Source organism: Leopardus geoffroyi, chromosome C1 (genome assembly GCF_018350155.1).
Source record: "Leopardus geoffroyi isolate Oge1 chromosome C1, O.geoffroyi_Oge1_pat1.0, whole genome shotgun sequence".
NCBI lineage: Eukaryota > Metazoa > Chordata > Mammalia > Carnivora > Felidae > Leopardus > Leopardus geoffroyi.
In genome coordinates this window covers 63,294,802-63,320,332 of record NC_059328.1, presented here as the reverse complement: position 1 = coordinate 63,320,332, position 25,531 = coordinate 63,294,802, and the positions used below count along the sequence as shown (strand labels likewise).

General features: G+C 38.1%; 1 protein-coding gene across 1 annotated transcript in view; it reads right to left on the bottom strand.

Annotated features, from left to right (window-relative positions):
- The window catches only part of ACADM (acyl-CoA dehydrogenase medium chain), a 34,244-nt gene extending 9,983 nt beyond the window's left edge, over positions 1-24,261 (bottom strand). Inside the window, exons 1-8 of the mRNA XM_045477885.1 lie at positions 23,789-24,261; positions 19,696-19,783; positions 16,246-16,343; positions 16,057-16,126; positions 14,665-14,765; positions 13,961-14,041; positions 6,016-6,146; positions 2,183-2,291 (exon numbers count right to left, since the gene is read on the bottom strand). Coding sequence (XP_045333841.1) covers positions 2,183-2,291; positions 6,016-6,146; positions 13,961-14,041; positions 14,665-14,765; positions 16,057-16,126; positions 16,246-16,343; positions 19,696-19,783; positions 23,789-23,818 — 708 coding nt within the window. The 5' untranslated portion in view covers positions 23,819-24,261. The remainder of the gene's footprint in view (positions 1-2,182; positions 2,292-6,015; positions 6,147-13,960; positions 14,042-14,664; positions 14,766-16,056; positions 16,127-16,245; positions 16,344-19,695; positions 19,784-23,788) is intronic.
- Positions 24,262-25,531: the final 1,270 nt, after the last annotated feature.

The window sequence follows — 25,531 nt, the reverse complement described above, 5'->3', positions numbered from 1 at the left end:
TGACAGCTCGGAGCCTAGAGCCTGTTTCAGATTCTGTGTCTCCCTCTCTCTCTGACCCTCCCCCATTCATGCTCTGTCTCTGTCTCAAAAATAAATAAACATTAAAAAAAAAAATTGGCCCTAAGTTTTCTAGCAACCATCCCTAAAAAAGAAACATGAATAAAACATAAATAGCGCCTGGGTGGTTCAGTGGGTTAAGTGTCAGACTTTGGCTCAGGTCATGATCTCGTCATTCATGAGTTCGATCTGTATGTCAGGCTGTGCTGATAGCTCAGAGCGTAAAGCCTGCTTTAGATTCTGTGTCTCCTTCTCTTTCTGCCCCTTGCCCACTCATTCTCTCTCTCTCTCTCAAAAATAAATAAACATTAAAAAAAAAAAATTTGCTTGGAAGAAGCACATCCATTCTTATACTTTGTTATATACAACAACCTCATTATAGTTTTATTTATAAAGTGCAGTTTATAATATCTACTCTTAAAATAGAGAAAAACAGTGTCAGCAACCACATTGGGCAAGTTCCTAGGACACCTCAGTAGTGATCTCAACTCCACCTCTGAGTGTGTTACACTAAGTAAATCATTTACTTGGATCTCCGTTTCAATATTCAATAAACAGACTGAAATATCGTGTACATCTTCCACCTTTAATATTCTACGACCTAAAAGAAAAGTTACCCCTCTTATATATTCTACCATGTTTCCATTTTTTTTTTCCCCAAATGTTTCCATTTTCAAGAGGCGTGGGTACAACAGAGAGATTCTGATGGCTTTTAATAAAACGTGTATTATATGAATACACATGACTGGTTCAGAAGTTTGCATAAGTTGGTCAATTCAGATTAGCCTTTCCAGTTCAGGTTACGCCACCCTTAGTCTAATATCTCACTGGGTAATATGTACCATTCCCCATGAGGAATATATATTCATGTAACCTTTAGGAACTCTTAATAAACCTCCATAATTTCTCCTTTGCCTTCAATATAGACAGTATTTGGTCATTAATAGGTTTTCTTTTTTACAAATTCATTTTGCAAAGAAGAGTTCTACAATTGTAAAATTGAGTCTTCTCTTCCTGTTCTCAGAGTTAAATCTTAATCATATTTACTTAGCTATCACTAGGACTACTTTAATGACTTCATTTCTTTCCTACTTTGATTTGTTAAATTTTAAACTCTTTTCTTTAGTCTACTTTAAATGCTACTGCTAAATTATCTCCACACACTCAAATTATAATCATTTTCAAATACATTAAATTACCTTTTCTTATTTAAATAAAATTTTTCTTGCCTTCTCACATTCAAGGCTCTTTACCATTTCCACACTTTCCTCAAGGCACAGATTTTTCTCTTATGACCGTAGGTATTGTTTTAATCAAAAAGGGGCATAATCCCTGTTATCCTAACCTAAAAGGCTGCTGTGAGGAAGGAAAAGAGTGGGAACGTCTTTGGAAATGTCTAAAACTCTATTATTGGGCAGGCCATATAAATGAGTTTGATTTCTGCTTCATTAACCCTCACGCTGTTGTTAGCATTCTCTATAGACTGGCACCATGAATGGCCACTTTTTCAAATAATGAATCTAAAGGATTATCCTCAACTTAAAATCTTCAGCAATATATAGACTATTTCACCTGATAACACCAAAACACAGTTTTATTTTTAGGGTTGGGTTAAATAGGTGATGGGGATTAAGGAGTGCACTTGTTGTTTTGTTTTGTTTAAATTTTTTTTTTTAACGTTTATTTATTTTTGAGACAGAGAGAGACAGATATTGAACGGGGGAGGGTCAGAGAGAGGGAGACACAGAATCTGAAACAGGCTCCACGCTCTGAGCTCTCAGCACAGAGCCCGACGCGGGGCTCGAACTCACGGACCGCGAGATCATGACCTGAGCTGAAGTCGGCCGCTTAACCGACTGAGCCACCCAGGCGCCCCTGAGGACTGTACTTGTGATGAACAGAGTGATGTATGGAAGTGCTGAATCACTAGATTGTACACCTGAAACTAATATAACACCATATGTTAACTGGAATTAAAATAAAAACTTAAACAAAAACCAGCTTTATTTTTTTGCAATTTACTACAAAAAAAATGGTTTCAATAAAGGAAACTGAAATAGTAATTTTGAAATGTATACCTAAGATAGTATTTGAAACCTTAATCACTGATAAATATATACTTTACCTTTCTTCCAATCTGCACTCCTGGGGTATCTGCTTCCACAATAAATCCAGTAAAGGCTTTACCAGCAGGAGCCTTAGGATCCGGATCAGAACGAGCCAATAAGAAATACCTAATATATATACATGATATAAATACAATGATAATGACATCAACAGATAGCACACACTGATGGCTGTCTCATTTAATTCCCCCCAAAACCCCAATTATTATTCCCCTGTTTTACAGATGATGAAATAAAGAATCAGAGAGGTGTAGGGGAACCTGGGTGGCTCAGTCGGTTGAGTGTCTGACTTGGCTCCCATCATGATCTCAGTTTGTTGAATTCGAGCCCCACATCAGACTCGCTGCTGTCAGCACAAGAGCCCACTTTCAATCCTCTGTCTCTCAGCTCCCACTCGTGCACTCCCTCTCTCAAAAATAAATAAAAACATTAAAAAAAAATTTAGAAGCTTGCTCGAGTCAGATATTCATGATGTGACAGAGCTAGTATTTTAACCCAGGTCTTTTTTTTTTAATGTTTGTTTATTTTTGAGAGACAGAGATCGAGCATGAGAGGGGGAGGGGCGGAGAGAGAGGGAGACACAGAATCTGAAGCAGGCTCTAAGCTCCCAGCTGTCAGCACAGAGCCCGACGCTGAGCTCGAACTTACAAACTGGGAGACCATGACCTGAGCCTAAGTCAGACGCTTAACTGACTGAGCCAACCCAGGTCTACTTAAATAATATGGTATTTAACTTTATTTAGAAGTATAAGTAAAAATTCCTTGTATTCCTTTTAGATTATGTAATCTAAAAAAATAAGTATGTGCAGTGATGGAAATGGTACTTTTTCTTTCCCAAAACTAGTTTCATTATTTAAAGGACAAGCTATCTGGAAAAGAACAATAAATAGGGCTGCCTATGAAAGGAATAATATGAGATGATGACCCCTACATTTTACCTACTATCCTCTTTTTGCAGCAAAATCAGTGTTTTTGTTATACTGAGTTGTTATGAATATTTGCTAGGTTTTCCCTCCAGAAGAATTTTTCCCAGAAAGATTTTAAAATGGAACATGAAGTATGAAAACTAAAACATCCAAATATCCATGTAACCCATGTTCTAAAAAGCCTGATATAGGAGAATTTTTAAAGAATTCCTTAAATACCAAATTTATTTTCTATGCTTAACATTAATAAATTATTCACTCTACAATTTCACTTAATAGTAAAAAAGGGTAAAACTGTTTTCTAGTTTCACATATTACCTAATTTGTTTTACTACGAGTTGTACTTAATGAGTTCTTAAAATTATGAAAACTTTAAAAAAATTTTTTAAATGTTTTATTTTTGAGAGAGGCAGAGCGTGAGTCGGGGAGGGGCAGAGAGGGAGACACAGAATCTGAAGCAAGCTCCAGCCTCAGAGCTGTCAGCGCAGTCTGATGTGGAGCTCAAACCCACGAACCGCGAGATCATGACCTGAGCCTAAGTCAGATGCTTAACCAACTGAGCCACCCAGGAGCCTCAAAATTATGAAAACTTCTAATTGCACTGTTAAATTTCTCTCAATTTGTTAAATTTGAATGGTTTCTTCACTTTTTTATTACTTTTGGATGTTATGAGGACTTTAAAATAATGATCTAGCATTCCTTAGTACTAGACAGTCATAGAGGGGTTATGTTTAAATTAAATAACTTCCCAGTAGGCTCATTTCCAGGAAAAATGTTTACTTGCCAGAAAACTGCACTGCAGAGCACGCACACGCATGTGCACACATATATTCTTAATGTTTATGTATTTACTTTGAGAGAGAGAGTGTAAGAGTGCACAAATGAATGGGGGAGGGGAGAGAGAGAGGGAGACAGAGAATCCCAAGCAGGCTCTGTGCTGTCAGCCCAGAGCCCAATGCAGGGCTTGATCTCATGAACTGTGAGGTCATGACCTGAGCTGAAATCAAGAGTCAGACACTTAACCAACTGAGCCATTCAGGAGCCCCCAGCACACATATATAGTGAATAAGAATTTTTGCAGACAAGGAAAGATAGCTCTTTTGGTCCATTATTCCAATCACCACAGAGTCCTTGTTCTAGGGAAGTCTCTGTCTACATTCTTGCATATTTGTAGTGATGGGTAAATACATTATTTTCCATGACAACCTAACACACATTGGATGGCAATGTTGTTGGAAAGCTTGTCCTTATGTTGAGCTATAGTCTTCATTTTTCTAACCTTTACCCATTAATTCTAAACAGGCTTCCTAAAGCAAATGCACAAGCCTGCTCTTCTTTCTGTGTGACATTATTTCAAAACTTTCAAATATTTTCTAAATAATCAAACTTAATTCCTTTACTCTTCACAGCACATATTTTCTAGATGTTTCCCAATGGAGGATACTTACTTGCTTCTGAATTTATTTCATTTTGTCAATATAGCTCTTAAAATGTATCATACAGAATTGTTACCATTTTTTTCCTCATTTGTGCTAGCTATACTTCTATCATTTCAGCAAGAAGTTACATTAGCTTTTTTTTTTTTTTTTTTTTTCAACATTTATTTATTTTTTTGGGACAGAGAGAGACAGAGCATGAACGGGGGAGGGGCAGAGAGAGAGGGAGACACAGAATCGGAAACAGGCTCCAGGCTCTGAGCCATCAGCCCAGAGCCTGACGCGGGGCTCGAACTCCCGGACCGCGAGATCGTGACCTGGCTGAGGTCGGACGCTTAACCGACTGCGCCACCCAGGCGCCCCAACATTAGCTTCTTTTTTAAAAAAAATTGTTTACTTTTGAGAGAGAAAGAGGGAGTGCAAAGGGGGAAGGGGCAGAGAGAGAGGGAGACAGAGGATCCGAAGTGGGCTCTGCACTGACAGCAGAGAGCCTGATGTTGGGCTGAAACTCCCAAACCATAAGATCATGACCTGAGCTGAAATTGGAGGCTTAACTGACTGAGCCACCCAGGCACCCCTAGGTTAGCTTCTTACAGGCAGATACATCACACTGTTGATTTCTACTAAAACTACAGTTATCCACTTAACTTTTCTTTTTTTTTTTCTAAAAGTAATGGTATAAATGTTCTTCAACATTTTATATTTATACAAGTGATTTTATGATCCTTTGTTTAACTTCATGTCATTATTTTTGGACCTATACATTTGGACCTTTAGATTTCACTACAGTAATACTTTGTCTCCTCTAAAAGATAATCTGAGTTTTAAGATTGCCTTTGCTTATCGTTCAGAACCAGGGAAATGTACCCTACCAATGGTTTTCCTTTTTCCTCAGTCTTAGGAGAACATTTTCAAGGAGGTACTGGTATAGGGTATAGATGTGGAGAAGGACAGAGCCAAGTAGACAGAGCTCTGGCTTTCCTAACCACATTCAACCACAGCAGGTGTTTTTGTTTTATTTGCTTTTACAAATTAAACTTCTGAAGAGTTAGTTTGAAGAAATAATTCAAGGCTTAAAAATAGTTTTTAAAAAGATTGAACTAGGGGTGCCTGGGTGGCTCAGTCGGTTAAGCATCTGACTTCAGCTCAGGTCATGATCTCACGTTTCGTGGGTTAGAGCCCTGCGTTAGGCTCTGTGCTGAGCCTGGAGCCTGCAGCCTGCAGCCTGCAGCCTGCTTCAGATTCTGTGTCTCCCTCTCTCTCTGCCCCTCCCCTGCTCACACTCTCCCTCTCTCTAAAAAATAAATAAACATTATATATTGAACTATTTATGATTTTTGCGGACATTCTAGTTCCATGAATACAACTTACCTTAATTGTGGTGTTTTAATAATAAATGAAAGGAGGGAGGGAAGATTTTGAATATAAAGTAATTAACAAGCAATATACAGAGATGTTTAAACAACACACCAATTAGCTTTTCCTCCATTGGTTATCCACATCTTCTGACCATTAATAATATATTCATCTCCTTTTTTTTCTGCTTTGGTCTTTATACTAGCAACATCGGAGCCAGCTCCAGGTTCTGTTACACAGTAGGCCTTAAATGTATGGAAACAACAGAAAAAAATTAAATATTATTAGACTGTGAATGTTTAAAACCAGGAGTGCATTTTATTTTTCAAGCCACAGTGTTAAATATTTTTAAATACCTAAAAATAATATGTTCTTAGAGAATCAAATAAACTGCTGAAATGTAAAAACATTTATTTATTTTTTTAAAGTTTATTATTGAGAGAGAGACAGAGAGAGAGAGAGAGAGAAAACGAACAAGTGGGGCAGAGACAGGGAGAGAGAATCCCAAGCAGGCTCCACAAATGCAGAGCCTGATGTGGGGCTTGAACCCATGAACTGTGAGATTATGACCTGAGCCGAAATCAAGAGTTAGACACTTAACCAACTGAGCAAACCAGGTGACCCTGAAAAGATAAGTTTTAAGGATGAGTAAGTGAGGCAAGCAGATCTAAGGCAATAAAATAGCAGTTGTACAGAAGAAACTACTACAGTTCAGTACTAGAATGTGAAGTGTGAAACAGTTGATCTCAGGGTTGTGAGTTCAAGCCTCATGTTGGGCCTGGAACCTACTAAAAAACCCCCAAAAAACAAAACAAAACAAAACAAAAAACCCCCAAAAAACCCAATGTTGGAGTGTCTGGCTGGCTTGGTCAGTAGAACATGCAACTCTTGATCTTGGGGTCATGAATTCAAGCTCCATGTTAGGTGTGGAGCCTACTTAAAAAAACAAAAAATACCCCAATACTATCAAGGGTGGATTTAAGGGGGAATAACAAATCATATGGCATAGGTACCAGGTATCTACATTTTACAAATAAGGAAACTGAGGCATAGTGAGACTAATTTGCCCAAGTTCACAAAGCTAGCAAATAGCAGAAGTACCCACATAAGACTGGAGTCAGAGACACAGATTAGAAGGCTTTGCAATAGTACAAGCAAGAAATAAAGCTTTAACTAAGAAACAAGAAAAAATGGAGAGAACTGTGGTGTGAAATCCACAGGACATGATGACTAAATAGGATGTTGGGGAGCTTGTGGGGAATAAGCTTAGGAATTCTCTGAGCTTGCACAGATAGGCTAACAAGGCATAAAGAAATAGAAAACCACAGCATGAATGCATCCAAGATTAGGTAAACAGGGCAAAGGCCCCCAGTATAGGACAAAAGCATAGGAACAGGAAATCTCAGGATGAAAACATCCAAGATGAGGTAAACAAGATTAGGTATTCAGGGCGTTAGCACCCCTCAACTTTCTACAATAGCAGAAAGCTGCTTTCACAAAAAGGAAGGACCAAAATAGGTAAACAGGTAAACTGGACTTTAGACTACAGCAGGGTGAAGTTGCCCAGAGCAGAGCCCAGTTAGCAAAAGAAAGGTGCCTTGTTGACCCTGAGGTAGCATGCTCTGTCTTTCTTGTCCCCTAGGCCAGTTTAGGTAAACAGAGGTGGTGCCTCAAGTCTGTTAACAACCTTCCACCCAGTGCCAGGATTTTGTTTTGTATTGACTCAAACCCCTAATACTGAATATCTAAAACCCCCCCTTCCCCCACACCCATGAGTTAATGTTCACAGTTTCATTGTCTCTGTGTGCACATGAATCATGCTTGTAAGCCTTCTGATCCTAATAAAAACAGAGCAAGGACCCTTAGGGCTCTTGTCTCCTCTCAGGTATTAGCCTCTCTTGCATTCTAATCTTGTGTCCGCTCTCTTGCTGGACAAGAGAGAACTCCAGACCCAGAGTCTACGACAGGAGCTAAAGAGGATGTTATGATCACCAAATTTTTTAGTTTAGGCAACTTCCAATTAGGGATAACCTAGAAAGGAAGTAGTTCTAAGGAGTGGAGAGAAGACAATTTGGTTTGGGACATATTTAGTTTAAGCTATTTAAGTCTAGACAAGAAAAAAAAGTCTAAAGGCAAGTACATATAGAAGAGTAAAGCTCAAGGGAGAAGTCGGGGCTGAAATTAGAGTTAATAGACTACCCAATGAATATACCACAACTTAATGCCAGATGAGGGAACGAACTTCATAATTTAAGTCAAGAGTAAAATTTATATAAGTCAACAGTGCTAGGGGTGCCTGGGTGGCTTAGTCAGTTAAGTGTCTAACTCTTGAACTCGGTTGTGGCTCAGGTCATAATCTCAAGGTTCGTGAATTCTAGCCCCAAATTCAGCTCTGCGCGGACAGTGCAGAGCCTACTTGGGATCCTCTCCCTCCCATCCTCTCTCTGCCTCTCCCCCACTCATCCTCTCTCTCAAAATAAATAAACTTAAAAAGAAAAATAAGTCAACAGTGCTAATGCTATAAGCTATGTTTACAACAGTATCTAAATAATATAAATAAAATAAAATAATAAAATACCTAAAATAAGAGTGATAGAGAAACACCTGGGTGGGCTTAGTCGGTTGAGCATCCAACTTGGGCTCAGGTCACAATTTCATGGTTCATGAGTTCAAACCCCATGTCAGGTTCTGTGCTGACAGCTCAGAGCCTGGAGGCCTGCTTCAGATTCTGTGTCTCTCTCTCTGCCTCTCCCCCACTTGTGCTCTCTGTGTCTCTCTCTCGAAAATAAACATTAAAAAAAAAAAAAAGAGTGATGGAACCCTCCAACCTTGTACTCATCAGTTCATGCTAGAGTATTGTATTTACTCTGTATTTCAGAGTGTGGTTACTAATGATGGGACTTTATTGTAAAAATAAAAATTAAAAAAATTGGTGATAATTAGCTTAGAAAAGATTTACATGATAACTATATTCAAATATCTAAAGGGCTATACAGCCAAGGGAGAGAATTTGAATTGACAGAACTACAGTGAAATCATTTGAACTTTTACTGAATATCTATTATACTGTGAAGTGGCACAATTATGAAAAAAATGACAGAATCTTTTTCCTCAGGACCACATAATCTAGAAGCACTTTCCAATTATCAGAAATGTTCCCGAATGGAACTACTTCAGCAGGCTCGACTTGCAAGCATGAAAACTGAAAACATGAGCAAGATGGCCTTTTGACAGGGTTGCTATAGAGGGGATTCAGGTGTCATAGGAGTTAACTAGATTGATCTCTTACCTACAGATTTAAAGATGTTTTCAGCATTATAACAACAAAAAATACCGTATCAATGAGCTGTCCAGGAAAGATAATTCTGTAAAGTACTAAAATTTTATTTTAACCACCAGTGGGAATTTTTTCCCCTGAAATATTCTTATTAGACATTTCTCTATAATAAGGCAAAGTTTTTTTTTTTTTTTTTTTTAATTTTTTTTCAACGTTTATTTATTTTTGGGACAGAGAGAGACAGCGCATGAACGGGGGAGGGTCAGAGAGAGAGAGAGGGAGACACAGAATCGGAAACAGGCTCCAGGCTCTGAGCCATCATGAGCCATCAGCCCAGAGCCTGACGCGGGACTCGAACTCACGGACCGTGAGATCGTGACCTGGCTGAAGTCGGACGCTTAACCGACTGCGCCACCCAGGCGCCCCAATAAAGCAAAGTTTTTAGAGCTTATGAAGTATACGGATCTGTGTGTTTCTATACAAAATGGCTTGTTACAGATAATTCTTCAGAGTTGTCTTACTGGATTGCTTCCTAGTAATTAAAATTAATTTTATAATGCTCTTTTAGAAGTCTTCTTTTTTATTTCAACTGCAACTTGTTTTCTTCTTTATCACACTACACAGTATTATATATAGTATTGTCATTCATGTGTTTCTCCCTTGTGCTGTATCAGCACTTCCTGAGGGTAGGAAAGGTACACTATTTGGCATCCCTAATGCCTATTAATAAGTATGTCTCTGGCATTTGTCATCCTCACTATTGTAACTAGTTTGACTTATAATATGTAAATGCTGCCATTCAAACCAGAAAAATCAAGTAAATTAGTAATTTTTATGCATAATTTATTTACTTATTTGCATAATTCTATGCATAGTAAGTTAATACATTGTGGATGAGGATCTGAGAGTCTATCAGATTGTTAACTTCTTGTGACCAGGATCGAAATTTATTCACTTTTATTCCCTGGTGCACAGTATTAAGACATTTGAATGAATGAGTACAACAGTGTAACCTATTAGTGATGATACCACCACCTTACATATGTATATATATATATGTATATATATATATATAGTTTACAAAGAAGTTCTACATTTATTTTCTATTAAAAAATTTTTTTTGCCTTATACTCTAGAGTGATTTCAGGTAGTTTATATAATACATGTTTTTTTAAAAAATTGCAGTGAGGTGAAAATAAAGATAAAACCAGAAAAAAAAATACTATACCACATGCTTTGAGGTTCAAATAATTACTAATGGAGGACTGTAAAATTAGATCTCTGCTTCCATCTTGCCAAAAAAAACACTAGTTAAAAGTATAACTTTGAGGTGTGAAATGCCTATAAGCTGAAGTCTGGCATTGAGCAGGCAATTCACATACTGAGTAAATTAGTGAATGAATGAATAGCAGTTAAAGAGAAATGAAGTTTCCTCTGGTCATTAGGTACGATGGAAACTTCTCTAATATATTTTTGCAAAAGGAACACTATTTAGAAAAACAAGTATTTTGTTTTATCTTTAGTATATCCCTTTTAAATACTATACTCCCTATTTTCAGAAGAGACAATGAGGTTAAATGACCAAATGAGATCGCATTGCTATTATATGGCTGAGTCAAGACTTGAAGCAAGATTCAGTGTTGTTTCAGTTGCATTCCAGCTACTTCTAAGCTCCACTGGAAATGCATTATTTTATGGCAGTAGTTTTCTGCACCATTACCAAGCTTTTTACAGACTTCTAGGTTCTAAGACCATGCTTGGAAAAGTAACTTTACTTAAAGTCCTACCCATAACAAGCTTACTCTAACAGTTTAATACTTGTTCCTAACTGGGGGCACCTGGGTGTTTCAGTCGGCTGGGCGTCCGACTTTGGCTCAGGTCATGATCTCACAGTTTGTGAGTTCGAGCCCCGCGTCAGGCTCTGTGCTGACAGCTCTGAGCCTGGAGTGTTTCGGATTCTGTCTCCCCCTCTCTGTGCCCCTCCCCTGCTCCTGCTCTGTCTCTCTCAAAAAATAAATAAACATTAAAAAAAAAACTTGTTCCTGTCTGACACTGCATATATTTCAGGTATACATTTAAAATACTTACTCCAGGGGCGCCTGGGTGGCTCAGTCGGTTGAGCGTCCGACTTCGGCTCAGGTCATGATCTCGCGGTCCGTGAGTTCAAGACCCACGTCAGGCTCTGTGCTGACTGCTCAGAGCCTGGAGCCTGTTTCAGATTCTGTGTCTCCCTCTCTCTCTGACCCTCCCCCGTTCATGCTCTCTCTCTCTCTCTGTCTCAAAAATAAATAAACATTAATAAAATACTCCATTCTTGAAAAAAGAAATATGGTTTCTGTGGGGCACCTGGCTGGCTCAGTCAGTAGAGCATACAACCCTTGATCTGGGGGTTGTAGGTTTGAGCCCCACATTGGGTGTAATAAAGATTACTTAAAATCCCCCCCAAAACTTAAAAATAGAAATACCGTTTCTAATTTATTATTTTAATAGTTTACATAATAATATCTATGCAATAACAGAATTACTTTTCATTTTTGAAAGTTTTCTTATACCATATGGTATTGAAAAATAATTATAGTGCCCTTATCTCCATACTTGCTTCCTCAGTATATCTGAGGATGTATATCCACAGTATATCTGACTGCACCAAGCAAGAGATTAAGTTTTATGAATATGCAATGACAGTGTATCTGTACTGCAAAGTGAAATCCAAAACCTTGTATTAACTTCTTCTGTATTGATGTTTACCATGACATTATTTTTAAAAGCCAAAACCTAAGGAATTTAAATATCCAAAAATAGGGAATAGTGAAATAATTTATACTACAGTACATCCATTAGGTGACATGTTATACAGTAATAAATATAATAAAATTTATTTTTTATTTTTCAAAACACTGCAGTATTTAAAAAATTATGTAAGAAAATGCTCATGTTAAACAGGATATAAAACTGCATATATATGACTCTAACTATTAAAAATACATTTATATGTATTAAAATATCTGACAGCATGGTTTGTGCCCACCCAAGGACACACACACACAATATCTGACAGCAAATATAATAAGAGAGGAAGACCACTTAACTTCTTTTTTTTTTTTTTTTTATGTTTATTCATTTTTGAAAGACAGAGACAGAGCACAAGCAGGGGTGGGGCGGAGAGAGAGGGGGACACAGAATCTGAAGCAGGCTCCAGGCTCTGAGCTGTCAGCACAGAGCCTGACATGGGGCTCAAACTCATGAGCTGTGAGATCATGACCTGAGCTGAAGTCGGATGCTCAACCAGCTGAGCCACCCAGGTGCCCCAAGACCACTTAACTTCTTATCTGAGGGACCATACATGGTTTTATAATCAAAAAAGTTAAAAATATTTTTTAAGAAATTTAAAGAAAACACATTAGATGTAGTATAATTTTATAAATATTTATTGGGAGCTAAATAACTGTGTAAATTGTGGATCAAGACATAGTATGTCTACTGACTGTTTTCATTTTCACCCTTGACTTCATATTTTGAGTACATTTACTGCTATTATGCACTAAAACGGGGAAAATCTATAGTAAACCTTTATTAATTCAGAAGTTAGAATAATTTTTACATAAACTGAAGGTATCCATAACAAAATAGCCAAACAAATGTTTAAAATATTTGAACTATTTTTAAAAACTTTTATCTTAGAAATACCAATTTATAAGTAATAAAATAATTACAAATATTCTTATCAGTACATTCGGGTAGGTTCTCCTAGGCATCTCTATGCTATAATTTTTTACCCTATTTCTAGTATTATATATGCTACAGGATACAATCTAAATTTTCACCCAATTCTTAAACAATACTGAGAATTAGTCTCCTAAACTCTCATTTGTTGAAAAGTTACCAATTAAGAGATTTATATAAATGTTTTTATTAAGCAGTTTGCCTAAAATTCAGGTACCTAAAATTAAAAACATTGATTTTTAAATGTTACTTTCTATTCTTTCAGACCAATTTTTACCATTTACCTCAAAACTAGTAACCATTTACTCTATTTTGGGATCACAATCACACTGTAGATTGAAAATATATTCAACTGATAAACAAAAGAAGTCAAATTCCTTATGTAAAAACTTTCAAAATAGATCTTCTGTGTGTGTGTATATATGTATAAATATCTTTTTTTTTTTTTTTTTTAAATAGACTCCATGCCCAATGCAGGGCTTGAACTCTCGACCCTGAGATCAAGAGTCACATGCTCTACCAACTGAACCAGCCAGGAGCCCCTATAAATATCTTTTTTTGATCCAATTTAAAAATTTGTTGAGTAGTGCCCAGAGAATGAAATAAAATCTATAAATATTCTCAAGTCATTCAATCATTCAACAAATAAAATGATTAACTTTTCAGTCCCATTAATTTCTTATTAGTTCAAAAGATTACTAGTTCAAACATCTATTGTCGTACGTTCAATCTGAACTTCCTGACACAATCACTCAGTTCTTGAACTGCAGAGTGCTCCATTAAACAGGTATTTCTTTCCTGGAAATGAGCTAGGAGATGATTATGACACTTGTCTGGAACCCCAGAAATATCCTAAATAGACAACTTTCTCTTGAAAATAAGCAAGAGGATTATTATGACACTTTCTTGGCATCCCAGAAACATCATTATACCTAAATATGCTGCTAACTTCTGTCTTAATGTGTTCTAGCCCAATGTATACACATTGATTGGAAAGGAGAAATAGTACCCTTGTTCCCTTCTTTAAATGTGGAAAAAGGAGCAGCCGCACATACTCACACACATCAATGGCTCCTCAGTCATCCTCCCCAAATACTTCTTTTGTTGTTGATCATTTCCAGCAATGATAAGAGGCATTTGCTACCACAGAAAAGTGACATTGAAAAAAGCAAGATATTTTTATTAGGTATGTAAATTTGGAGATTCTATAATTCAAAACCAGAGAACTACTTTTTCCCAAGGGGTAAATCCAAAGAACTGGCCTTTATTCTTCCTTTAAGACAGTTAAAACCATGAGGAAATAAATCTGTTAGTCCAGTATTTTCATAAAAGTTATATAGGATTTGTCAATATAGTATGTAAAAATCTACTGTAGTAACATGCACAAAGAATTAAATTTAGGATAAGTGATGTGGTATATATGATCAGGTCTCTTAAGAATTGCTCACTAAATTCAGCACTGCCAGCAGTGGCAATAAGCCACCCTGATCCTTCTCTTGAATGCTGGTTTTTGGCCTTGCCCTTACCTAAAAACTGCCACTGAAGCAGCAGCCAAAGTGTACAGTTTCCCCACAAGGACAGGGAGGACTACAAGTATGGAGACGACAGGGCCAGAATGATCAATTCTGGGAGTAAGAATTCTAGCCTTCACTGCAGAATCTTGTGTTCATTTTAAAGAAAATTGTGTTGCACCAGCTAACCTAACCTAGCATTACTATCTCATTAACACCTGAGTTATACAATTAATTTTCTAAGAAACTTACCCCCAAAGAATTTCCTTCAATACAAGTCTGAACCCCTGTACATCCATAAGCCAATTCTTCAGTAATTAAACAAGCATCAAAAATTCCAAGTCCAAGACCTCCTGTAGTATCAAAATGTTTTAAGGCCCATTATAATGTGTAGTATAATCTCATCAGAAATAAAGGTGAACTATTTTAATTTTTTTTAATGTTTATTTATTTTTGACAGAGAGAGCGCAAGCTGGGGAGGGGCAGAGAGAGAGGGAGACACAGAATCTGAAAACAGGCTCCAGGCTCTGAGCTGTTGGCACAGAGCCCAACGAGGGGCTTGAACTCACAAACCATGAGATCATGCCCTGAGCCAAAGTTGGATGCTTAACTGACTGAGCGACCCAGGAGCCCCAAAGGTGAACTATTTTAATTAACAAGAAACTAAAAAAGTGTTCTGGTTAGCACAGTAACAAATTATATTTATTCAAAATAAGTTTTAAATATTTCAAAAAATTTTCTATTTGTAATCTGCACCTGTCTTCCTGTTTCAACTGGATTTTGTAAAAACTTGATTCAACTGTGCCAAAACTTTGGCTCTTTTACCTGAAGGAGTGACAACCTCACAGGAAAACAAAGTCTTAACAAAATGTAAAATCAAAGGTAGAATTAATTGCAACAAACTGACCAACTCTAGAGAGAACTTACCAACGTTTAGGGATAAAGTTATAGTTGAAACCAGTTTAAAAAAGGAAAAATGACTCTAGGTATTAGTACAAGGTTTCTAAAAGCAGGTAAATACTGAAGTCTAAAGAGAAAGATAAAGGCAAAAAGCCCTTTATCATAAATGACTTACATAAATGGCAACTAATATTTGAAAGACCAAGTAGAGTTTTGCAATTTTTTCCTATTCATATACATTCTAGGATTAAAAATGTGAACAAAGTGGGGCTCCTGGGTGGCTCAGTCGGTTAAGCATTAACTCTTGATTTTGGCTCAGGTCATGATCTCAAGGTTCATGAATTCAAGCCCCTTATCAGGCTCACGCTGACAGTGGGGAGCCTGCTGGGGATTCTCACTCTCTGCCCTTCCCCCACTAACTCGCTCAAGCGCGTAACCTCTGTCTCTCTCTCTTTCTTACAAAATAAATAATCTTAAAAAACAATGAGAACAGAGGCCCCTGGGTGGCTCAGTCAGTTAAGCATCTGACTTCAGCTCAGGTCATGATCTCGCAGTTAGTGAGTTTGAGCCCCGCAATGGGCTCTGTGCTGACAGCTCAGAGCCTGGAACCTACTTGGGATTCTGTGTCTCCCCCTCTCTCTCTGCCCCTCCCCCACTTGTGCTCTGTCTCTCTGTCTCTCAAAATTAATAAATAAACGTTAAAAATAAATAAATAAAATGTAAAAAAATGTGTACAAAGCTTACCACAACTCCCTGGAATGTGTGTATTCATTAAACCAAGTTCCCATGCTTTTTTAATTAGGGGCACAGGGTACTAAAAGGAAAGAGAAAGGTAAAGAAAAAAAAAGTTACATTAAAATCTAGATAGTTCAATTATATAATCTTATAAAAATGTAAAAAAAACTTTTTTCTCCTTAAAATGCACATAACTACCTCGCCAGTTTTATCATACTCTGCAGCAACTGGGATTACTTCTTCCCTGGCAAATTTACGAGCAGTAGCTTGAAACTCTTTCTGCTGTTCAGTGAGCTCTAAAAGAAAGTCATTTAGAAAACATTAAAATAAGACAATGAGCTGAGGAAAAAAGTCCTATGATATTAGTATGTAAAAATTTATAATGGAGTCTTTAATCCTTGATTAACCAGAAAGTCCACAAATAAACCACAAAGACCACAATGCACTTTCAGACTAGCAAGATTTCATTGTATAATATAAACAAATTTATGTCAACACAAGTACCAAAGGAGGTAGGTTAAGATTTCTAGCTTTTACCAAGGGGTAACAGACATAAACTCATTTTTCTCTTCCAATTGGTGAGGGTAAAAAAAATTTTGTTTTTACTTATTACTAGTTCCTAAGCAGATTTACCAAATGTTTACTAACACTAAAATGAAACTAATATGTAAGACATGCTCTGATCTCAAAAATCAGTCTAGGGAGATGAGACATGCTCGGTGAGACCATAATCCAGCAAAACTTGTTCCAAAATGTAAGGGTTCAATTGTAGTGTTAGGGCTAACCTGTAGCCTTGAGAAATAACAGCTTTGTTTTAACACTGTAGGTTAAGAGATAACAGCCTTATCCTATCATCAATCAAGGGACCAAAGGTTCAAGGATCATCAACTGGATTAATGTTTGATTGGATTGTGGCAAGGATGTGTCTGAACTGTTTCCAACCCCATCTGGGAACTATTTCTTTGTTCTGTTTCCAGGTGAAGATAAGACGATGTGGTAGGCTATAAAAACTTTGAATCCTGGCTGTTCCAGGCCGCACTCTGATTAAAAGTGTCAGTCCCTTGAGGCGCCTGGGTGGCGCAGTCGGTTAAGCGTCCGACTTCAGCCAGGTCACGATCTCGAGATCCATGAGTTTGAGCCCCGCGTCGGGCTCTGGGCTGATGGCTCAGAGCCTGGAGCCTGTTTCCAATTCTGTGTCTCCCTCTCTCTCTGCCCCTCCCCCGTTCATGCTCTGTCTCTCTCTGTCCCAAAAATAAATAAACGTTGAAAAACAAACAAAAAAAAAAAATTAAAAAAAAAAAAAAAAAAAAAAAAAAGAGTGTCAGTCCCAATCGCTCGGCCTTACGTCTCACTGCAGTATACTTTGTTGTGACTGTCACTGGTGCCGGTAGCATTCTGTTTCAGGACTTGTGTGGATGCAACACAAAGTATCATGTAAGAATCCCAACACTATAATTTCAAATTTTACTCTTCCTTTAAACTGAGATAATTTAAGGTTATAAAATTAGCACAAAGCAACTAGTAAAATGTGGGACTGTTTCTCAAAAGTTAACAATAACATAAAACTCTAATTCAATTACATAAAATATGAGGTTCTGTTGTTATAAAATGAATGGAGTGAATAAGGTGGCTGGACTGAGGACTGGAGCCAGTCATTTGCATTTTTTTCCCTTTTTTTTTTTTTCCATGTAATTTTTTTTTCCAGGCATAGAATTCACTGATTATTCACTTACATACAATACCTAGTACTCATTAAAACAAGTCCCCTCCTTAATACCCATCACCCATCTGGCCCATCTCCCAGCCACCTCCCTCCAACAACCCTCAGTTTGTTCTCCATCATTAAGAGTCTGTGGTTTGTTTCCTTCTCTTCTCTTTTTTTCCCCCTTCCCATATTCATTTTTTTTTAAATCCACACTGTTACAGGGTTTTAATGTGATTGCATCCAACATCAAAGGATAGGTAAGATTCAAAAGAGATAGAGGGTATTTTGGGCAAGAAAAATAAGAGCAAAAGCAAAGAGATAAGAATGAGCAAACATGCTCAAGACTATAATCATTTGTATAGGGATGTGAGAAATAAAATGTAAAAGACATGAGAATTTTGGTGTTGAATCGAATAGCCTTAAAATCAAATCTTTCATTTTATAGATAAGGAAACAAAAGCCCAGAATGAGGAAATGATAGCCCCAGTCTTACAATGAGTTAGCAGTAAAAGTATACATGTAGAGTTTCAGTCACTGTTCTCTACATCACAATTTTTTTTTTTTAAGTTTATTTACTTTGATGGGGGTGGGACAGAGAGAGGGAGACAGAGAATCTGGAGTGGGCTCTGTGCTGTCAGGGCTCGATCCCTCCATCTTGAGATCATTGACCTGAGCCAAAATCAAGATTTGGACACTTAACTGACTGAGCCACCCAGGTGCCCCACAATTTACTTTTAACATTGGGGCCAGCAGATACTAAGGTTGTAGGTGAATAAAAAGAGAGGGAAGGCAGAGACCTAGTTTGTATTATTTATTGAGAACCTACTTAAATACAGTCATGCTGTACTAGGGATTTTACATATATATTAATCTTAAAATAAATCCTGTGTTATAGACATTATCTCCACTTTATAAAGAACTGGATACAACTGCTCATAGACGTTATCTCTATTCCTTTTCTTAAGTTTCTCAGCCTCCCTCCTAAATACTATATCTATCTCATCCAGTTACCCAGCACACCACCACAGATTTCTCCTGCTGGTGTCTTGCTACTGACTATGAATCTGTATGTGACAAACTGAAACTAAATAGCACTTATACTTAACCTATGTTAATAACAGAGTAAGAAAGAAAACCCAGTGGCCCAAGCTCCTATCCTCACATGGCTTGAAATTTTTAACTCTAAAATACATTATAAAGAAGCTAACAATCTTAAAAAATAAAAAACAAAAATGATAACCCTAGAGAGCTTTGAGTTTGTCATTTGTACCTGGTTAGGAGTTAGTTATCTGAGCTGCCTTTTACCTATTTTCTGAGATCAAGAAACCAAAGATAATGGATTTCAACTAAAAGAAAGGTAATAATTTTGAAGCAAGAAGCACTTTAGGAGACAATGGATGCTAAAAATAGCATCCATTTTTTTGCCTAGGGTCTTCATTTTAGAGAGGAAAGGGGAAGAGAAATCTTACTACTTTCCCTTCCAACACCACATGACTCCCTGATCCCAGACTTTAAACCTATCAATTGGCATCAAAACTGCAGTGCAGATACAGCAGGGCCAAAACAGGCTTTGGCTTATTAGCAGGAAGCTAGCACTGTGTATCTAAATGTTCAAAACATATTTTTTGCATTCAAATTTCTAACTTGAAGACTATCTGAATCAGTAAATTTGTTTATTTAGGGCTACAAACTTAGGGAAAAGGGCACAGATATATATGTCTCCTGCTAACGCAGATCTATGTGTAGGATATTAGGCTGAAAAAGAAAAGGAGATCAGGAAGAATGGGTGTGACTGACTGAACAATCTGTGGATGGTCACTGGCTCTATTCATTACTAGACATTACTAAATGTTTACAAACACATATATTCCAGACAAATACATATACAGGGCGGCATATATACAACAACTATGTTTAAAATCAAAAGACAGAACAAAACATACCAAAATTAAATCCCAATCCTGGTTCACGTTGTACGGCAGTTTTTGTATGCTGTGATCTCCAGTCAGAACGAGAAAGACTTTTTAGGACCTGTAAAGGACAATTTTATTAAAATAAATTGGATGAATTAAACATTAAATAAAAGAATACTGACAATTACAAGTGAGTACAGCAACTTGTGTGGTTTATATTCAATAAGTCATTACTTAAATGCCTTCAACTATAATTTGATTTGTATATTAAATAAGCCACATACCAGATGTCTGAACATGTATTGCAGAGATTTTTTTTTTTAAGTGATGAAAATAAAACTAATCAATAGTATTAAAGTGGAGTGTCTCTAAGACAAATAATAGTCAGGGGTAGTATCAGACTTAGGACCGCTTTTCTGGAAATCTCACATACAAGCTCTAGGACATCTGTGATTGAGAAGCTGGGGAGAGAGCAACAATAGGATGGTGTAGTCTATCAGCTTTGATACCCTGTCCCAGGTGAGCCTTGCAGGTATGCCTTTGGGAATTGTCCCTTGGAGGATTCCATTTTCTACTATTTAACAAAACAAATTAGCCTAAAACTAGTTCTATTTATTTTCTGCTGCTGTCTGTAAGCATTCTTAGAATATTCTAAGACACACTATGGCAGTCACCAGTTTTGTAAATAAGATTTTATTGGAACACCATGTCTATTGCTGCTTCTCCAGCATAGTTGTATAGTTGCCAGAAACCACATGGTCCACAAAGCCAAAAATATTTATTGTCTCTTTACAAAAAAATTTGCCAACCCTGTTCTAAACTATTAATAGGCTACTTTTCTTAATATCTGGAATATACTCATATTTCATCAAAAAAAGTATAATCAGATATACATGCATTATTCCTTTGCAATCCATTATTATACTCATGATAGTTGAATATACATGAAAGTAATCATTTGCATTTATTTAAGTTAATGGAAAGCATACTAGAACTCCCAAGTATATGTTTGAGGACAGCAAAATCACACAGTTTACGCTTCAAAGTATTTGATGGAAATATCCATAGGCAATTCTAATATTCCAAAGAAAAGAGAAACTGAACAATATACTAAAAGATTAAGAACTAAGGGGTGCTGGTATGCCTGGGTGTCTCAGTCGGTGAGGCATCCTACTTCGGCTCAGGTCATGATCTCATGGTTCATGAGTTCAAGCCCCGTGTAGGGCTCTGTGCAGCACAGAGCCTGGATCCTGCTTCGGATTCTGTGTCTCTGTCTTTCTGTCTCTCTGTCTCTCTCTCTGCCCCACCCCCACTTGCACTCTGTCTCTCAAAAATGAATAAACATTTAAAAACAAAATTAAAAAAAAAAAGAATGGTGGAAAGCCTCGGTGGCTCAGTTGGTTAGGTATCCAACTCTTGGTTTCAGCTCAGGTCATGATCTCATAGTTCCTCAGTTTGAGCTCGGAGTCCAGCTCCAGTGTCAGCCTCAGAGCCTGCTTGGGATTCTCGCTCTCCCTCTCTCTCTCTCTCTGTCCCTCCCCTGCTTGGACTCTCTCTCTCAAAATAAATAAATAAACTTAAAAAAAAAAAGAACTGAACTTACATTTTTCGAAATCTGTAAAAACAAACTGTCTATTTTGTAGATGACCACAGCTTACAAAGAGAATCATCTACATTTAACGTGACATTATGGATAGTCAAATATCGTGAATACCCTTTCAAAATAATAACACTTTATACAATTTTGAAAAGAATAACCAGAGTATAAAAATACATATTTTCTTTGCAATTTTCATTAAATTTATTTTGGCAGTAAAACATGGTTTCTCTAATGCTTACTGTTCAAACATCATAGATGAAACCTACAGTTGTTTACAGTCACATTCCACAATTAATTCACTGAATCTCTAAGTCAAGCCTAGGATTAAGGCACTATTTTTATTCCTATTTTGCCTATGAAGAAAGTGAGACTCAGAAAGGTCAAGTGAAATTGGACAAGGTCACTCTGCTATTACATAGTAGAACCAGGATTCTAACTGTAGCTTTTACTATAGAGAATTCATACCATCAACCACCTTGCTATCTGTTCTTTCAGTTTAAGTTTCCTATTTGGTTATTACATTCTAAAAAGAAAAACATTCCACAAAAATCAGACCAAAAAACTTGGCTCTTCTAAGTGTGTGTTTACATACTACTGAACAAAAATTAGACCTCACAAAATAAGTAAGTCTGCTGAGACTTTAAATACAAAAATTGTTAGTGGAGGGGCACCTGGATGGCCCAGTGGGTTGAGTGTCTACCTCTTGATTTCGGGTCAGGTCATGATCCCAGGGTTGTGGGATCAAGCCCCACATTGGGCTCTACCCTTGGTGTGGAGCCTGCTTGGGATTCTCTCTGTCTCTGCCCCTCTCCCCCCACTCGTTCTCGCTCTCTAAAATAAAATTGAAAAATTAAAAATGAAAATGAAATAAAAAAGAAAATTATTAATGGATTTAAAATAATTTATAAAAAGTTTACATATTATTTTTCAGGAAAATGTTATATAAAATATAAAAGTAGCTACACCCTGGGGACAATCCCCATCAATCTAATGATATAATAATGTTATCCATTTAGAGAGGTGGCTTAGTAGACAGAATATAGAAATTGTAGATTATTTGGATTTAGAATGGTTTGTGTCTAGACTCCCCAAGTATTTTTGAGACCCTGGACCAATTACAAACTTCCCTGTAGCTTCTTTTCAAACTTTGAAAATGAGGCTTTTCTTACTGGATAATTTGTTGAGATGATTAAAATAAGAAAATATCTTGGAAGCATAATGCCATATAAATACTGATTTTATTACTTTGGGATCTCTGCCCAGAACAATGTTATTCCAAATCTCCAAGAGATGGCAACCTCAGTCAAGCATCAATTCTGCAATAATAGCACAACTATGTATTTTTAAAACTGTTTATGTATTTTTGAGAGAGAGAGAGAGAGAGAGCACAAGACAGTATTCGTGAGCAAGCAGGGGAGAGACGCAGAGGTGGGGTGTTGGGGGACGGGGAAGAAAGAGAGAGAGAATATCCCAAACAGGATGGAGCCCGATGCCAGGCTGGATCCTACAACCCTGGGATCATAACCTCAGCCAAAATTGAGTCCTAAATTCAGCCAACTGGGCCACCCAGGTACCCTCCCAGCACAATTATAATTAAACGCTTTCGCCCATTTCTTAGGAACGTAAGAATCTTAAATTTTATGGGAGTGTCAAAGATGAGATACAGCTGTGTAAGTTTTCTGGATCAGGTTTTTCTATATACCTTATTGGAGATTGAGAAATCGGGTCTTTTTTTTCTGGTGTGAGCTAAAAATAATTTTTAAAATGCCCAGATTTCTGCCTTCAGAGCCCATTAACGTGTATAGCAATAACAAATATTGGGCAGCAATCCATTAGAATTATTATAAATTCTAAAGCTACTTTTTTGGGGGCCAAGAAGATAACTTTCTTAACTCAATTATTAAAAACATTAAGTACCCCAAGAAGCAGCTCTCTACTTTCCTTTTCCTGCGTAACTTTGCAAGCAGTCAAGATACGAGTATCTGAAATCTGCACTTTCTATCATGTATCAATAGCATGATGACATTTACTTTATGATTTCTTCTTGGGCTGGAGGCGTAAAGCCAGTAGAGAGTTTTCTCAAAATATACTGCAAAAACATGGCCTTTGCTCGTTCTGAGATGCCTGCCCAATTTAGACACAGTTTACTTTCGGGAAAGGGTGAGATTCCTGGGGGAATTATATGGAGAGTTCCTAGGCCAGAGGGAAAATGAAGGACATTCAGAAAAATGATTGCCTACAAGGAACCTACGAGTTGCGAAGATGATAGGGCAAAATTGAAAGCCCGGACTGGATAATAAGAGAAGAGGGTAAGCGTGAAAGCAAGGCGAGGATCCGGACTTCAGGCCCGCAGCCAACGGTGAGGTCAGGAAGGCCAAGGCGTCCGAAAAGCTCCTTCCTCACCACAGCTTCCTACTCTCCCGGGGAAGCACCTCTTTTCGTCCCAAGCTTCCGCCCCCCCCAGCCCCCTCCAAACGCCACAACCACCATTCCCCAACCCCACCGAGCCTTGCTGTTTCTCACCCCGCAGCATCGCCTAAACATCGCTGCCATGGTTGACTCTTGATCCTGCTGCTCGGTCTCCAATTCTCTGCGCAGCTCCGGGACTCTTAAGGGGTGCTCCAACCCAGAGGAGCGACACCCGTCTGGTCCCGCCCACACCCTGGTCCCGCCCGCTGGTGTGGATGTGGGTGGGGAACGGGTAGCCTAAAAAGGGTACCGTAAAGGAAAAGGAAGATGGGGGTGGTGGGCTGCGTGCTCGCTCCGAGCCAGCGCGGACCAGTAGGATCTTGGGCGGTTTGGGAAAGAGTGTCTAACGACCTCCTTTGGCCGACATGTCCCGAGGGATGGTCCCGGAAGAGGCTTCGCTTCCCTCGGGCCCACAGAGTTTCGGCAGCGCGACCTTTCAAGGACGCGGAAGGCTTTAAGGCTCTCCGAGCGGGGCTGGCGGCGGGAGCTGGAGGGTGGACCCGCACCTAAGGAAGAGGAGCGAGTGCGGCGCGGGGCCTGTTGGGAATCTGGGTGAAAGGGCGGCTAGGGTGCGCAGTCCCCAGCCAGTTCTGGTGGTAAGATGCTCTCCCTGGCCTCGTCCCAGAAACTTACCAATCAAGTTTTTTCTGCCTAAGTATTACAAGTACATTTTACTCTCGAAAGCTCGGCCGAAGCCATAGTATGTGCTGTGTTTCAGAAAACAAACGGGAAATCCCTTAGGTAAATTCGACCTTCCCGAATATTCTCGAGGCTATTTATTGCTACCCACGTGTGTGGATGTGGACCGTGTCCTTGGAAATAAATTGAGTTTATTTAAAGCTCCTGGCTCTAGAAAGAATGAATGTTGGACGTGAATGTCTGCCTGAGGAATTCTATTTAAAGTCACCCTCTCTTCCTGTTAGACCCTGAGTTCGCAGTGGGTAGGGTGTGATGTTACAGTGTTGGGGGATTTGTAAAGCTGTCCAAGGTTTGGCTAGCTTTTTGTGAAAGCTAGTAAGAACGCCACCGCAAGGAAGGAGTGTAAATGTTTCCCATAATCCCCAGGACTTTTCATTTTTATTGCTATCATCCTAGTTTAGGGTCTCATTACTCACCACGAAATCTTGTAAACTTGCTTAACAATCTTTTTTGCCTGGTAAATCAGGCCATAATCTCATTCTAATTTAGCTTTTCAATCCTATATTCTGTTATGGTAGTCCCCTACAAGAACCTTCTACCTTTTCATCTGGGGATTTATAATGTATTTATTGAGACTGGGCATAACGCAGGATGTTAAGTGCTAAATTAAAGTACCAGGGAAATTCGGAAAAGGAAGAATTCAATTGGTCCTGGAATCATCAAGGAAACATTCAAATAGGTGGGTAAAACACAAAGTGGACTGCTAAAGTTGGGTAGGAGTTAGTAGAAAAAAAAAAGATTTGACTATGCACCTCTAGTTTTTAAAAAAAAAATTTTTTTTTAATGTTTATTTATTTTTGAGAGACTCAAAGCATGAGCAGGGAGGGGCAGAGAGAGAGGGAGACACAGAATCCAAAGCAGGCTCCAGGCTCGGAGCTGTCAGCACAGAGCCCAACATGGGGCTTGACCCCATGAACTGCAAGATCATGACCTGAGCCAAAGTCAGACGCTTAATGTACTGAGCCATCCAGGCGCCCCTAATTTTTTCAATTTCTTATTCTGAACATTTAAGCACAATGAAGATGAGCAAAAAGTTCAAATCAGCCATATGATTTTATTACCTAGATTTAAAAATTGTTATTGCCCACTTGTGGGATT